The sequence below is a fragment of the Macrobrachium nipponense genome, chromosome 43 (assembly GCF_015104395.2).
Source record: "Macrobrachium nipponense isolate FS-2020 chromosome 43, ASM1510439v2, whole genome shotgun sequence".
Taxonomy (NCBI): Eukaryota; Metazoa; Arthropoda; class Malacostraca; order Decapoda; family Palaemonidae; genus Macrobrachium; species Macrobrachium nipponense.
Window position 1 is genome coordinate 22,338,220 of NC_061104.1, and position 15,000 is coordinate 22,353,219.

At 43.3% G+C, this 15,000-nt stretch overlaps 1 protein-coding gene across 22 annotated transcripts in view; it reads left to right on the forward strand.

The window, feature by feature from the left end:
* The window catches only part of LOC135213567 (microtubule-associated protein futsch-like), a 699,290-nt gene that overhangs the window by 343,309 nt on the left and 340,981 nt on the right, over positions 1-15,000 (forward strand). For all 22 annotated transcript variants that reach the window (XR_010314169.1, XM_064247555.1, XM_064247553.1 and 19 more), the window contains one exon: positions 2,169-6,752. Coding sequence is in view for 21 of the 22 variants with exons in the window: in XM_064247555.1 (XP_064103625.1) it covers positions 2,169-6,752 (4,584 nt within the window). In the remaining variant the exon portion in view is untranslated. The remainder of the gene's footprint in view (positions 1-2,168; positions 6,753-15,000) is intronic.

Here is a 15,000-nt window from a genome sequence, read left to right on the forward strand (position 1 = left end):
CATGTCGACCTAGATTCTGCATACGTTATAAGTTTTGCTCTACAATGTTCATGAGAATTCAGCATTTAATTATTCAGTCGCTTAATTTCATGAATGATTTCGTTCAAATAAATAAATCGCTATCGTAAAGATATTACCTAAAACGCTTTGATCTAATTAAAAATGGTATACCAATGCACAGTAAATAATGAAAAGTATTTTTATCAAAGTTAATTTTTCAAATGATTACAAGAGAATAATATCGCAAACTTTTAATAATATATATACACGATAAAAACACAATATTTCTTCGAATATTTGAAGAGGATTTCTCTATTAAAATCTGTCAAGGAATTATAGGGAATTTTGAGAAAATTTTAAACATATCTATTTCATATGGTACACAAACTTAGACTGTCGAAGTAACAATTTAAGAAATTCCAGTAGTCTTGTGTAGTTCATTTTATTGATTTTAACCAAAGGAGATTTATGATTTTGTTGTTAGTTGTATTCGTCAATTACCAGATGTTTTGATTGGTAAATCTTCTACTGAAATATCTTGAGCACACACTTCAAGATGTGTGCTGATGGATAATTAGGTAATAGTTTAACTTTTTTTTAATTTTTTGGTGAATAGTCTCGGTACCGGATGTTTACCTTTTATATCTCATATTATATATATATATATATATATTATATATATAGATATATATATATATATATATATATATATATATATATATATATATATATATTGGCGTGTGTTTGTGTGAGTTTCATTAGTATGGGTGTGTTTAGGTATACGGATTTAGGGCCAAAAAAATTTCGGGATAAAAAGTTATACATACATTCTACATGTCTATGAAAAAGTATGATTCAAGTACTAATAATTATATAGATAATATATATATATCTATCTATATATATATAATATATATAATATATATATGCACATATATAATCTCACTAAAAATACAAATGCACACGTGATTTGACTATTATCTGAAACCGCAAGAAATATAAAAATGTTTAAACATCGAACGACAGAGTGCCAAGTTCTTTCGCGTATTTAACACATCACATCTTCAGGGTTTAGCGTTTGGAGATTTCCCATGCTCTTCGGTGCACACATAACCTCAATAAACATACAATCAGAAGACGACTTGGAGTTGGTCACTGTTGTCCATGAAACACCTTTGGAGTCTGTCACTGTCCAAAATCACATACAGAAGCTGCCACAATCCGAGTTCTCTTTCAAAGGATACATATTCACTCCTTGCACATTTTCCACAGTATTCTTCATATAGGAAAATGAGTGAAAGTGTGATACATGTCCTCCATTTTTATAACAAAATGCATAATATACATCTGCTTCCTGTTTTCAAGTTTTTGAAGCCATGTAGTGAACTTACACAATCACTTGGGGACAAGACAACAAGTGACGAGTGAGTCAACCCTTATTGAAATTAATTATATTAATACAACTCTCGCACTGACGAGGTTTTTTCCTTTCTAAGTATATGCATTATACAGCTGATACATATGGAGTATAGATACACATACTTATATGTATTAATTGCGTGTATAATCGATGCATCGCTTCTTTTATTTTAATCGCGTATAAGATCATTCTACGACCGTCCTAAGCTTTTTGATGGTATGAACATAACAACATGGAACCATAATTTGGGTATGAGTAACCGCATGAACCTCCTTCATTAATACGGTATGAGATGAAGTCATAATAGAGTTGGGTTGAAGTTGTGGTTACTGACCTTCAGCATGAAGGGTATTGGACTGGCCTTAACCCATAGACTACTTGAAAAGTTGTCTATGCCTTAACCGAAGATGCCCCTTTCATTAAATAATTTTCAGACTCCTCCTCCTCCTCTGAATTTCTTAAGAAGACATTCTATTAAATGTGAAATTACTCTTTTTCAGGGTTACCGCATCTTGCAATAAATGATTTTATTGTATAAACTTTTTCGTGTATTTTTTTTTTTTTTTTGCATTGCTCTTCTATTCTTAGAACTAATGTCAAAACTCTTAAGACCTGCATTGGCTCCTGTCTATGCAGTCACTGTCTCACGCTTGTTTTTTTTATGTCTTCTGAGTTTTAATATAAGACTAACACAATAGTGCTCTGTTAGGTAGTACACTGATTCCGTCACCCGTTCCTGTAACTTCAGACGATTCTGACACAACAGTCATCATCCTAGAAACATACGGAGCCGACCCAGAAATCCTACGGACTTTTGAAGAAGACCACCAACTCGTCGACACTGATGACATAGAAGACCAGCATGACCCTTACTACAGGCAACAGCAGCAACAGTCTCTCAGAGTAGCCTCTGGACAGTCTAGATTTTCAAATGAAAGTGACGACGGGGAACACAGCTCACAGACAGATACCTCGACCGACACTCTGGTGTTTGATTTAGCTCAGTACGAAGGAGAGTCGCTCGCAGAGCCCACAGGACCTTACGTGGAGTACGACCTAGCTACGGGCGCTGTGATAGAATTTCCGAACGAAAACGGTGACAGCGATACGCTCAAGCGAAGTCGAGCCGAAGAGAATCCCTCCGCTTTGGAAAACGAGGACTCGTTTTTCGTGAACTTCGAAGAGGAACTAGAGAAAGCTGAGAGGCAGTACCCAGAGCTAGAGGTAGAACACTTACTCACAGAGCAAGAAGGATACGAGGAAGAAGAAGAAGAAGACGAAGAGGAGGACTCAGGACAAGAAGACGAAGAGGAAGAAGAGGAATTGCATATCATCATACCAAACATTGCAGTGAAAAGAGCCAGTGAATATCCAACAATTCAAGAGAGCGAAGAGGAAGACGACGACTCCATAGGTTCACCACCCAGAAAGAAGCTGGATTCCAAAATGGGTCAGTACTATTCAAGTGCATCGGGAGGAGATCCTTCCAGAGGGGATGTTTCAGGATCCCTTCCCTCTTCCCCTCGATCATCTGAAGGATGGAGGATGTCGATGGCCTCCACCGCAACTGTGGCCTCCACGACAACTGCGAACTCTGATGATACTGTGGCAAAAGACATGTCTGAGCTTTCATCTATCAACTCACGACTCTCATGTTTAGATGAAACTCAGGATGAAGTGAAACCTTCCCCAGCAAAGGCTCAAACTTCCAAAGACCCAAATGGTACACCAAAAGGAACACCACAGCTGGAACGTAAAAGACAAACGAGCATCAAAGATGCAATTGATGAGCTAGAGAGCATTGAGCAGGCTGCTCAAAATCTTCTGCAAAAGAGACAATATCCAGAGGAAGAGAGCGCAATGCCAACTCAGTCTCAAGATACCATCAAGATATATTTTACGGAGAAGAAAACTGTTGAAACAACTAAACACTCTGAGCACCTTGCTGAGGGGAGTGGCAGTACAAAATCCAGTCATGCAAAATCCCCTTTCAGTCCCCTTTCTCAGCATGCTACAGGCGAAAAAGGACAAACTGACACTGTACACTGTCAGAATGGCTCATACGATGTTACATGCACAGAAATAGATTCTAATGAAAAGTCAGTAGCCCAAGTATTTGCTGAAACTGCTAATATAAATGGCGAGGATAAATCTGACCAACAGGGTCCTGATAATATAATCTCTGACGACAAACCTCCTCTGCCACCATCAGCAGGCATTCAGCCACCGAAAGTCGATATCAAGCGACGCTGGTGGTCAAAGAGCAAAGAACTGCAGCCATATATATCAAGAGAATCATACAATGATGAGCGAGTTTTCAAGGAGCTTGAGAGACTACGCAGAAGTTACCAGGAGAGTGACCTGAATGACTTTCTGGACACATTAGAGAGCACTCATATTCCCGACGATATCGACGAGGCCTTCCTGCGCCAGCTTTTGCTTGACATTAAAGTTGATGTTGAAGGCGTTGATGATGTACCTGAAGAGGACATCGAAATTCCTGACATAGAGATTGTTGAGAAACCAGAGATCGCATCCCATGTTGAGGCAGAAGCTGCAGACGAAGCTCCTAGACCTTCTTCTGCGGCCGGAAAGTTTGAGAAAGTGAAGGAGAGGATTCTAGAGATGATCAAAATAAGGAAGAAGCTCAAGACTAAAGATGGTACTTCCAGCGAAAGACCTACTACTCCGAAGGAAGATGCCAGAGAAGAATCAAGTCGACCAGAAACTCCCCAGACGAGTAGATCTCAGACACCGCAGTCTTTAAGGCCTGACACACCAGATTCTAAATCTAGCAAGCCACCGAGCAGACCACACACACCGGATGTGTCTAAAGGAGAGGATTCCAAGAAAGGTTTCAATATTGCTGATTTCTTAAAGAAAGGTTCTCCAAAATACCTGAGGAAGAAATACAAAGAAAGGAAACATAGGAAATCAGATTTGATCACAACGTCCGAGAGCGAGAGTGAAGATGCAGAGGGTGCCAGAAAGGACATTGCTGCTTCCAGTAATTCCTCCTGTAAAAAAGTATCCCATGGGGAAAGTCAGTCAAGCCTCAAAGGAAGCAATCGATCCCTCAGTTCTTCTCAAGAATTGAAGAAAGAGGTTCGCTTCGATCTCGACAACGACCAGCAGATAAAAGGCTCAAATAATTCTTCAAGTTCCAAAGACCTTAAAAGTGACCCCAATAAGCCCATAATCTTAAAGGAGATAACTAAAGACACACACAGGATTTCAGGTCCGCAACTAGTCACATGCGAAGCACAGGAGCAGGAAACTATTGTTGTAAGAGAAATGGAAGAAACGACACAAGAGTTAGAGAGTGACATCATAATCACCTTACCCACTTCTGTTGAGGCTATAAATAACAGAAATGAAAACCTTCTACCTAGACTTCCAGAAAGAGCTAAACCTCCAAGAAGAAAGAAAAAGCTTATTCCAATAACAGTCGAGGAGCTCTCTGCTGAGTGCTCGGACAATACAGCATCAACTACTTCCAGTGAGTCAGTAAAAATTAATGATACAAAAACAAATGAACCTTTAAAGTCTCCCGAACCAAAGTTAGGTGAATTGACAAAGACAGATGAACCAAAGTCAGGCGAAGGAAAAACAGAAGCAAAACCCGACGAATCATCAAAGGTAGTGGAACTAAAAGCAGAGGAGAACAGAGACTTAAAAGAAACAAAGCCAGAGGACTTAACAAAGATAGTCGAAGAAAAAGAAATTAAAATAGTACAGACTACCATAATAAAATCAACTAATGTAGTTGAGGTAGACAAACCTGAATCAAGTGAAGTTAAGTGTGAGATATTCAAAATTCAGTCTCCTGCGAAGGAGGAATCTCCTCCACCCCTTCCTCCTTATGAAGAAGTTTTAGACTTGCCGAAAGATGTACCAAATACTGTAATTGTAATTGAACAGAGTCAGCTCACAGAGAAGAAAATAGACATATCTGTGGCACCTTCGAAAGCCACGGTCTCTGATGAAATAGCAACTCAAGCCCAAACAACTGCACTGTTGCATGACAAAAAAGAAGCTTCTCAAGGAAATGATGCAAAGAAACTCTCTCAAGAAAATGATGCCAAGAAACTCTCTGATGAAGATACATCTCCCCCCTGCCAGGTTACAGCTGAAGATTCTGAAGTTCCTCCTGCTGAGGAAAGTCATTCATCTCCTGCCACAGACAACATCACTGACAGTGAGACATTAGTGGCCCCACTACCTGTAACGTCTGTTGCATCAGTATCAGTAGCCCCATCTGAGATGTCTGCAATGACAATGTCTCCGCCCAGGAGTTTGCCTATTATTCAAGAATCTGTACAAGAAGATCAAACATCTTTACTTACACCAAGTGATCCAACTGCACCAGCTAGTCTTAAGAGCACTACTCCTACTTTTCCAGTACAAGAGGAAGAAAACTTCCAGTCGGTATATGACAATGTTAATCCTTTTCAAGAAATGATAGCACAGGAAGATAAGAAAACACTTGCTGAACTAGAATCAAAAATAGCTAGTGATGAGTATGTAGTCCCTGTTGTAAGAGATGTGAAGGTTGAAGTCAATTTGCCGCAAGAACCTGGTTCTGTAGATGAAGATAATAAATTGAGTTCTCCACGGGAAGCTTGCAAGAGCCCTGGATTTGAGAAGGACAAAATAAATAGCATTGATGAACTCGCAGCATTGACTGCGGAAATGTTCAACTTTTCAGGAGAGGTTGACGAAGGTGTAAAGCCATCAAAATTGCTGAAATCTCTTGAAAGACCCCGATCGGCAACACCTAAAGAAGAGAAAGTAAAGAAAACAAAAGAAATTGTGACACAAACAGAACCAGAAGTTCCTGTTCGGTCTTCATCAGTGAAAGAAGCCAAGACAAGTAACACCATCGCAATACAAACAGATCCAACCAGAAATGTTCGCATGTATGAAGCAGCATCTCAAACTGACACTGAATATGAAACAGATCTCGAAACAGAATCAGAGTTGGATGAAAACCCTGCAGTCAGGTACGATTGTAGTAAATGGCTGTTTGGATCACCATCATCATCATCATCAGAAGCACGACCAGTCCCTCCACCAAGGGACCCTCACCTACAGGAGCTGCACAAACAGCAAAAAGTACTGATCCAAGAGTTGCAGCAACAATCGGTAATGCAACAGCAGAGACAGAAGGAAGCGCCCGAAGCTCCTCCTCGACAGTTCCAGGAGAAAATGCCCCTACGAGTCGTAGATGAGCTGAAGACTGTATTAGCGGAAGCTGAAGTTTCAAGTCCTAAACTGAAGAAAACCACAGAAACTCCTCCTCGATGGGACAAAGATCTCTCGTGGGATAACGGTAGGTTGGCTTCTAATCCTACTAATAATCCTTTGAAGCCTAGCGAATCCTTAGCTGTTAATCAATCCACTAAGCCTGACGCTTCGCAAATCCCTGTACCTCCAGGCTCTCCCGTTCAGCCTAGTAGCCTGCCTGATTTTTCACTTAACCCAGTTAAACAAAATCAATCTCTTTCTTTTGTTAATGCTTACAAATCAGAGAGGAATGGAAGGTTAGATAGGCGATCGTCATCTTCAGTATCCACAGATGATCTGGCACCCATCCCTGAGGAGATGCCCCTGCCACCTGCCAGGGTAGCAGAGAAAGCAGAAGACAACCAGAACTCTCAAGAAGTCTCAGTAACAGAACCCCCTGCTGCTGATTTGCAGAAAACAGAGAACCCTGGGCTCATACAAGACAAAAATAGAAATACCATCAAAGCTAATGCACCAGAAGAAAATGTTACTACATCCAAAATCCGAGCCAATGTTTACCCCTCCTTTGGTCCAGTCCATAGAATCCCCAGAGGAAAACCTCCCGTACCAAAACCCGTGATGAAAAGGTTGACAGGTGATGGTGCTGATGACGGGTACCTGAGTGACCCCGGGTCAAGGCGCAACAATGGGAAGCACAGACATGGCGCTGCTAAATCAAAAGCCAAAGTACCTTCTAATGATGACAGGGGCTATGCAACTGATTCCGAAATTCTGATAAGCAGTGATGCTGGAAATAAGAAAACGACCGAGATTTCTCTGGAACAGACCCTCAAGCAGATGATCGACGACCCAGAACTCCCAGAACTGACTGAAATGATCAGAGCAGCCGTTGGCAACCCAAAGACGCTGCAGAGTATGTGGAAGCCCTTTGCTCAGCCGACGGATACTGCCGCAGAATTGCATGAAATAACCCCCCGTCCTCCAGAGAAGTCTTCAAGTTGCAACGGTAAGACAAGTGTGGCACTAACCCTTCCAGAGGCTGCTTCAGCTGCAATAACATCATCAGCAACAAAGTCAGAAACCTCACCTGAACCCCCACCCATTCCCCCTCCACCAGCTGAATCCGCATTTGACGAGCCCATGTCACTAAGCCCTCCCAAAACTCACAGTTTTCCAGACGAAGACGACGATAGGCCTAAAGATAAACACATGTCTCGAGATTTTGATATGCCTTTGCCGAGTGACCGTAGTATTAGCGAAGCTGACGCCTCTCTGATTAGAGAAATACGTCAGTATCATCATCAGCCGCAAGGAAACAATGATAACGATCATTGTGTTGATCAGGAAATGCCCTGCCCCTCGCACGTTGCAGTAATACCCTGTGAAATAATAACATCCAACTTGGCCTCCCATAACAACGCTCCCCTACGAGATAACTGTGCCATATCTAGTTTGCCAAAGGCCCTTCCTACATCAGCATCACCACCGTCACCGTCCCCTTCCCCTCCCCCTCCTCCACCCCCACCGCCTCCTCCCCCACCGCCCCATAAATACCCCCCTAATGCCAGGTTACCGGCGCCGGGCACTGTCAGTGCTGTGCGTGGCACCGCCACGGCAGAGTCTCTGTACCTGTGCCAGGAGCCCCATGCCCAGTCTGGTTCTAAGACAGACCTAGAACTGTCGTACCGCACCAAGCAGCAGCAACAGCAGCCAAGGAGGCCTGTCACCTGGTGCCTTCAGTACACGCCTCCTGCTGTGTTCTCAAACGACCACCAACTCGACCCTTCTTCTTCTGCTGCTGCTGCTGCTACTTCTACGGACGATCATTGCCTTCAGCAGAAATCCCCCGAGCAGTCCCCTGTCACCCATCAAGTCTCGAGGCGAAAGGGCAGGGGGCGGTCGCCCTCCTCCTCCTCCTACAGTCACTCCGCCCCGACCTCTCGTCCCGTCAGCCACGTCGGGCCCTTTTCCTCGCAGAGGTTGCAGGCGCAGGGGTTGGCCGAGTGGCTGTTTTTCGCGCGACTCGACCGAACCAATAAATTATTGAGTCAGCTGCCGTCGACTATGGAGCTCAAGGCATCGCCTCAGGTGAGCAGTGACGCTGGAGGCGGTTCTGGTGACGTGAACGGCTGTCACGAAAGTAGTGAGGTTCCTCCTGACGCAGGTAAGCAAAGAGAAGAGCCGAGGAAGACGCCCCCGTCCTCCCCTTCCCCACCTCCCCGCCCCCGCACCCCCCTCGACGAGCGTGACCCGGAGCAGGTGTGGGCCGAGCGTCGGTACCTGTCGTATTTTCAGGAACCTCCTTACGGCCGCCGTCGGCCTCCAGTCAATCCCGACGAGCAGACGGAATTGTCGCTGCAGCAGATAGAAGCCCAAAGACGCTACAATAACTACTTCGTCGGCCCCCCGAGGGGCTGCTTGACCTACGGCGATGACGAGAGAGTGTCCTCCGAACCTGACGAGCAACAGTTAGCTGCGCAGCGTCGTTACGAAGCCTACTTTCTTCCGGGACCCCCGAGACCAAGGTCACGCCCCGAGGGGGAGAAAACACCTGAGCCGGACGCCGCCCAGGTGGAGGCGCAGAGGAGGTACCTGTCTTACTTCAACGCGGGGCCAGCGACGGCGCGTTCCTCCTCCTCCTCCTCCCACCCCGAACGCACTCCGGAACCCGACCAGGAACAACTCGAGGCCGAGCGGCGTTACCTGAAGTACTTCCAGCCGGGCCCGCCACGCCCACCACCTGTCGAGAAACAGCACACGCCCGAACCCGACGCGGAGCAACTCGAGGCCGAGCGGCGATACCTGTCGTACTTCACGCCCCTTCTGAAACGCCCTCGCCCGACGTCCCACTACGAGCCCCCTTCTCCATCGGAGCCCGATGCCCAGCAGTTGGAGGCCGAGAAACGGTACCTGTCTTACTTCAGTCCGGGTCCCGCGGCGAGGCGATCGAGACCCCAGAGCGCCGTCGAAATCAACACCGAACCGGACGAGTTCCAACTCGAGGCCGAGAAGCGATACCTGTCGTACTTCAGAGGGGCGCCGAAGGCCAAGCACGCGAAGAAAGAAGAAGAGGAAGATGAGGAGGAGAAGAAGAAGAAGGACGCGGGAAAGCTCCGCATACCTCCGACGAGGGCCATGCTGGAGGCCGAGGAACGATTCCTGAGTTACTTCAAGCCGATTCCGTGCGGGGAGCCGAAGAAACTGATCGACCCGCCCGTCAGCGAGAAGGAGAAGTACCGCCAGATGCTGATCAAGGAGTACTGGAAGGCGATGGAGACGCGGTTCGACCGCAGGGAGAGGAAGATCATCAAGGTAAGCCGCCCGAAGCGAGAGCGAGTCCGGGAGACGACGCCCCCGACGCAGAGGGAGCTGGTCGTCCAGGAGTTCCTGCAGCGGGTGAAGGACCGCAAGAAGGAGAAGAACCTGCATTTCGGAGACACCGACGACGAGGAGGATGACGAAGGAGGGCAAGACGATGAGACGAAGAAGAAGAAGAAGAAGAAGAGGAAGAATGGGGGGGAGGAGGAGGAGGAGGAGGAGGAAAAGAAAAAGGAGGATATAACGCTAAGACTGGACGCGGCCTTCGGCGTTCCCCAGGGCGCCTCGGAGCCGCTGACGCCCACCATCGAGGGGGGCGGGGAAATTGCCAAAAGAATCAAGGAGGACCTGGAGTTGTTCGTGAGTCCGGAGGGTGAGTGACCGTAGTGAAGCAGATGCGTTTGAGAATCCCCCCACCCCCCTCCCCTTCCCATCAAAAACCCCTGAATACCCGCAATAGTAATCCCTCAAAAAACAAAAAATCCCTACCTGTTTGGATTGAGCTCAGGGTCTGCCACCCTGCTTGTGTTTTGACAACTAAAAAGATTTATCATTCAGAAACACATAAAAAAAAATCCTACGTCCTTTTTTGACATGACCTCGGGGTCAGGTCAGGTGACCGTAGCGTTGGTTGCAAACAAGGCCTTTGATTAGAAACTAATAGTTGACCTAACCTCGTCCGTATCTAACCTTCCATCGTCTACTGACCAGCCTACTTAAAATAATAAAAGAAAAACAAAATAGAAAACGTGTGCTTTCCTGTAGATCATTTTGAAAACGAGAGTAGTTAAAAACGTAGTTGAGTAGTTCGAAGGTAGTTGGTTAGGTCACGTCTAACCTAGGTGTGATGGAGTGCATCTAGTTAGTCCCATTTAATAAAATAAACAATAGTTTTCGCAAGAGTCACCCCATAAAAGGTGACGGGCTTTCTCCTGACGATCGTTTTGGAAGGTGTGTTTGGAGTCAAGAACTTTTTTTTTTTTTTTTTTTTTTTGGCTTTTAATCTTCGTGACTTTACATTCCAGAGCCAAACGAAGTCTTTCCAAATCCTCGTAAGTCGTTCTATGTCGTTTGGAAAGTGGAAGAAAAGACTTTTATTTGGCCTATAATCTTTGCGATCTTCTTCCATTTTCCCCTTGACACTTAAAAAAAAAAAAAAAAAAAAAAAAAAAAAAACATTAAACAGCATGCCTGGAACCATTATTAAAAACCTGACAGGACCAGTATTAGCATTATTTAACAAGGGTGGCGACAAGGTGCATCAACGCAGATAACGTCTGCATTGATCATCTGTAGTGGGTAGTGATTTCCTTTGCATGGCGTTATTATTTTATTGTATTGCAGCCATTATGTATTATGATTTCTTCGCAATTATTGCCATTATTATGAATATTGATTTGTTATTTTCGCTGTAATTGTTTAAAGCATTTATTTATTTATTTATTTTTTAACCCAACCTGATTTTTTTGTAAATATTTATTCGAGTTTTTCCCTTAAAATGTTTTTATTTTATCTTCTGATACTTTACTTTTATAAAACAATTAAATAACATCAAACAAGACTTAAGTAACACGTAAGGAGTACATGGATGATGGTATTACCACCTACAAGAAAAAAATATAATTATAGCTTTGGAATTTCTGTACCAGCTTCTGTTTTCCACCTGTTTGGTTAGATGTACCGGTTGTTTACTTTACGTAATTATCTTCTTTCGTCGTATTTATTTCTTCAGGCCTTGGTGCCTGCCGTGTAGAGAGAGAAGAGAGAGAGAGAGAGAGAGAGAGAGTCTTTCTTAGGAGAGAGAGAGAGAGAGAGAGAGAGAGAGAGAGAGTCGTCTGGTCCGTCTGTCTGTCAGTATATTGGAATTAAAGTACCTCCACATTCATCTTGAAATTGACAGTTAATAGAAAATATTCATGAATTTTGATTACCAAAAAAATGATAAATAGGAATCGTGAACTTGTGAAAAAATATATAACGATAGAAAATAATTCCTTACAATTAAAACTAAACAGATAATAGTTAAGATTTAAAAGTAATAACACTTATGACATTCGATTTTATGGTCTAAATCATTCACGGACAACCAAATTAACCCTCTGCCAAATTCGCCATGCAAGGATAACAATCATTTGGACGGTTTATAAGTCTAAGCGATGTTGTAATGAGACTTCGGTGTATAAGCCGTTCATAATGTCTGAATAACAATAACGTCTAAATAACAACAACGCCTGCGCACGGCCCGTAACGTCATTTGTTATTTGTGCGTCAGCGAATCCATTTCAAAATCACGCGTTATTTATCAACTTGCCAGTTTCAGTTTCTCGGTCGGTTTGTGCCTCTTGATTCTTCCTTTTTATCTTCTTCATCCCTGGCTATTTTCATATGGCGATGCCAAGAATACTAACCCCGCAACGTCAAAAAGAAACGTGAAGAGAGAGAGGTAGCTTTGCAGTACGATATCGGGTGATATGAGACTAATCTCTCCTTCGTAAGTTCATTCATAATAACATTAACGGCAGCGAATTGAACGAATTTACAAAATTGAAAACGTACTTTCAAATTGGCGCTCACGTGTACAGACATACACTCATCGCATGCATACGTACATACATATGTACATACATACATAGACACATACACCTGAGCATGCGAGCACACACCATGTCGGTGAGAGAAAGACAAACCTATACGTCACACCGCTGCCACGACGTACGAGATCGGGGAAGAAAACGTTTACAGAAAAGTTGCCAAAAATGTTGTAGGGCGGGGGCGGGGGAGGAGGGGGGGAGTTGGGCATCGTCTCAATCACGAGAGTGAGAACATTTTTCGCGATGGAGTGAGTGAGAGAGAGAGAGAGAGAGCGTGGAAGAAGTGAGAGGGAGTGTTTACTCCGGAAGTCTCTGATAACACTCCACTCCTCCGTCGCGAATTTTTCTTCCCGCTAAATACGTAGTACTCGACGGCGCGTGGTAAATAACGGCGAATAAGCCAATTGTGAGACAGATGTCGTCCTAGACGGATGTTGTCATCCCCAGTACCGCTCGGTTGCACCTGTCTGGCATATCTTTAGGGCAAGAAAAGAGGGCAAATGTCTTTTTTTTTTTTTTATGTAGTAAATAGGGTGATAATAGATAGCGAAGAGTAAATAGGGTGATACTAGATAGGGAAAACAGACGCGTTTCAACTGTATCGTCTTGCATGAGGGAGAATGGGAAATTGACTCCCGTTAATATTTCTTCCTTTCAAATTCCTGCTGTTCTACGTAATTGGATGTTTTTGAGGCCTCTTGTACATTATAAATTCTTTATAATTTATGTATTCCTCGTTTTCTTACAAAAAGAAAGAATACATAAAAAACGTATTCATATAAAAGATTCCATTCACAAGGTAAATTTAAAAGCTTATGCTCTCTCTCTCTCTCTCTCTCTCTCTCTCTCTCTCTCTCTCCGAAGCTCGCTAATGGCGCGAATGATGGAAATTTATTCTTAGGTGAAGAGGGTTACGTCACTTGCGAATTAAGACGTGTTTTAAAAAGTATCTATGGACGTCATCTTCAAATTCTCATACCTTAGATGGCTGGGCAATCCGTAGGTCTTAATTGTTTAGGCAAGAATACAGAAGGTTTAATGATCGGGGAACACGGAAGTTAGGAGAGAATTACAAAAGGAACGCTCATAACTTCGTTAACCCAGGATGACGATGTTTGATGTCCCGCTGGGTAATTGTGAGAAGAGGTCGCCTTCCGGGTGTTACAGAATCCCGCATAACCCTTTATCATACCTTATTCAACCCAGCTATTTAGTCTCCAGCGAAGCTTGAAGGGTATTACCGGCCAATCAGACAACAGGACGTATGCCAGATGCCCCAATCCATTGGCATCTCTCAGGCGTCTTCGTTTGAGGAACTTGACCTCCTGGGCGCTGGGTACTACTGACATCTCCATCATTGCCCTACTTGTCAGATGGCACTGAAGGGGGTATTTGAGCCAATACCCACTGACGTTTGTTTTATAGCTGGGCGCTTTTGTTAATATTATTCGTCTATAAATCATTTTTTTTTTCATAGTCAGTGACCATAGTTTTTGTAACGACATTTTCAAATCAATCAGAAAATACTGTCCTCTTTTGTAGTCGATTACCATAGTTTTTGTCACCCCAGTTTATGGTAATATATTCAGACCATTTGTTATATAGCCATGTTATTCTGTTTATTTTTCTTATTCTTCCATAAATTATTTAGGAAAATAATGTCGTTTTTTTTTTTTTTTTTTTTTTTTTTTTTTTTTGGTGGGGGCGGTGAGTTAGTGACCATAGTTTTTGTCACGCCAGTTTGTGGGAATAAATCGAGGCCATTGGTTTTGTAGTTATTATTTTTCTTCATCCATTAATTTAGAAAATACTTTTTTTTTTTTTTTAGTCAGTGACCTTAGGTTTTGTCACGCCAGTTTGTGGGAAAAGTTTAAGCTATTTGTACTTTAGTTTTCTTTTTTCTTGAAAAAAAATTACTTCGAAAAATACTGTCTTAAATATTTTGGCTGCCGGTGACCCTACCTTTTGTCACGCCAGTTCGTGGTAAAAAATTCAGTTCATTAATTTTTCTCTTCTTGCTATTATGCTCCTATGTCTTTTTTCTTCTCCATTTCTTCGTTTTCCTTCTTATTCTCCTTCCTTTTTTTTTTTTTTTTTTTTTTTTTTTTTACCTATTCACACCTGCTGTCTTTCTTCCTTCGTTTCTTTAGTGGTTAATAACCTGACCTCCATCTTTTGTAGAGTCGAGACGATTTTAAGGCCGTGTCGTCACCGGCACAGTTTCTGGCATATTTTGGCCCCCTGCCGCCAAACTTTGCACCGAGTGGGCCAACATTGGCGGCAGAACTGCAGTCACACTTGCGCTTGTTTGTGTGACGTCAGTAAACAATCATTAGTAACTTTAATTGAGCGCGGATTTGTAAAAAGAATAAAAAAAAAAGTCAGTATTGGGGCAGAGCTGCAGTCATACTTATTAGTTGTTGA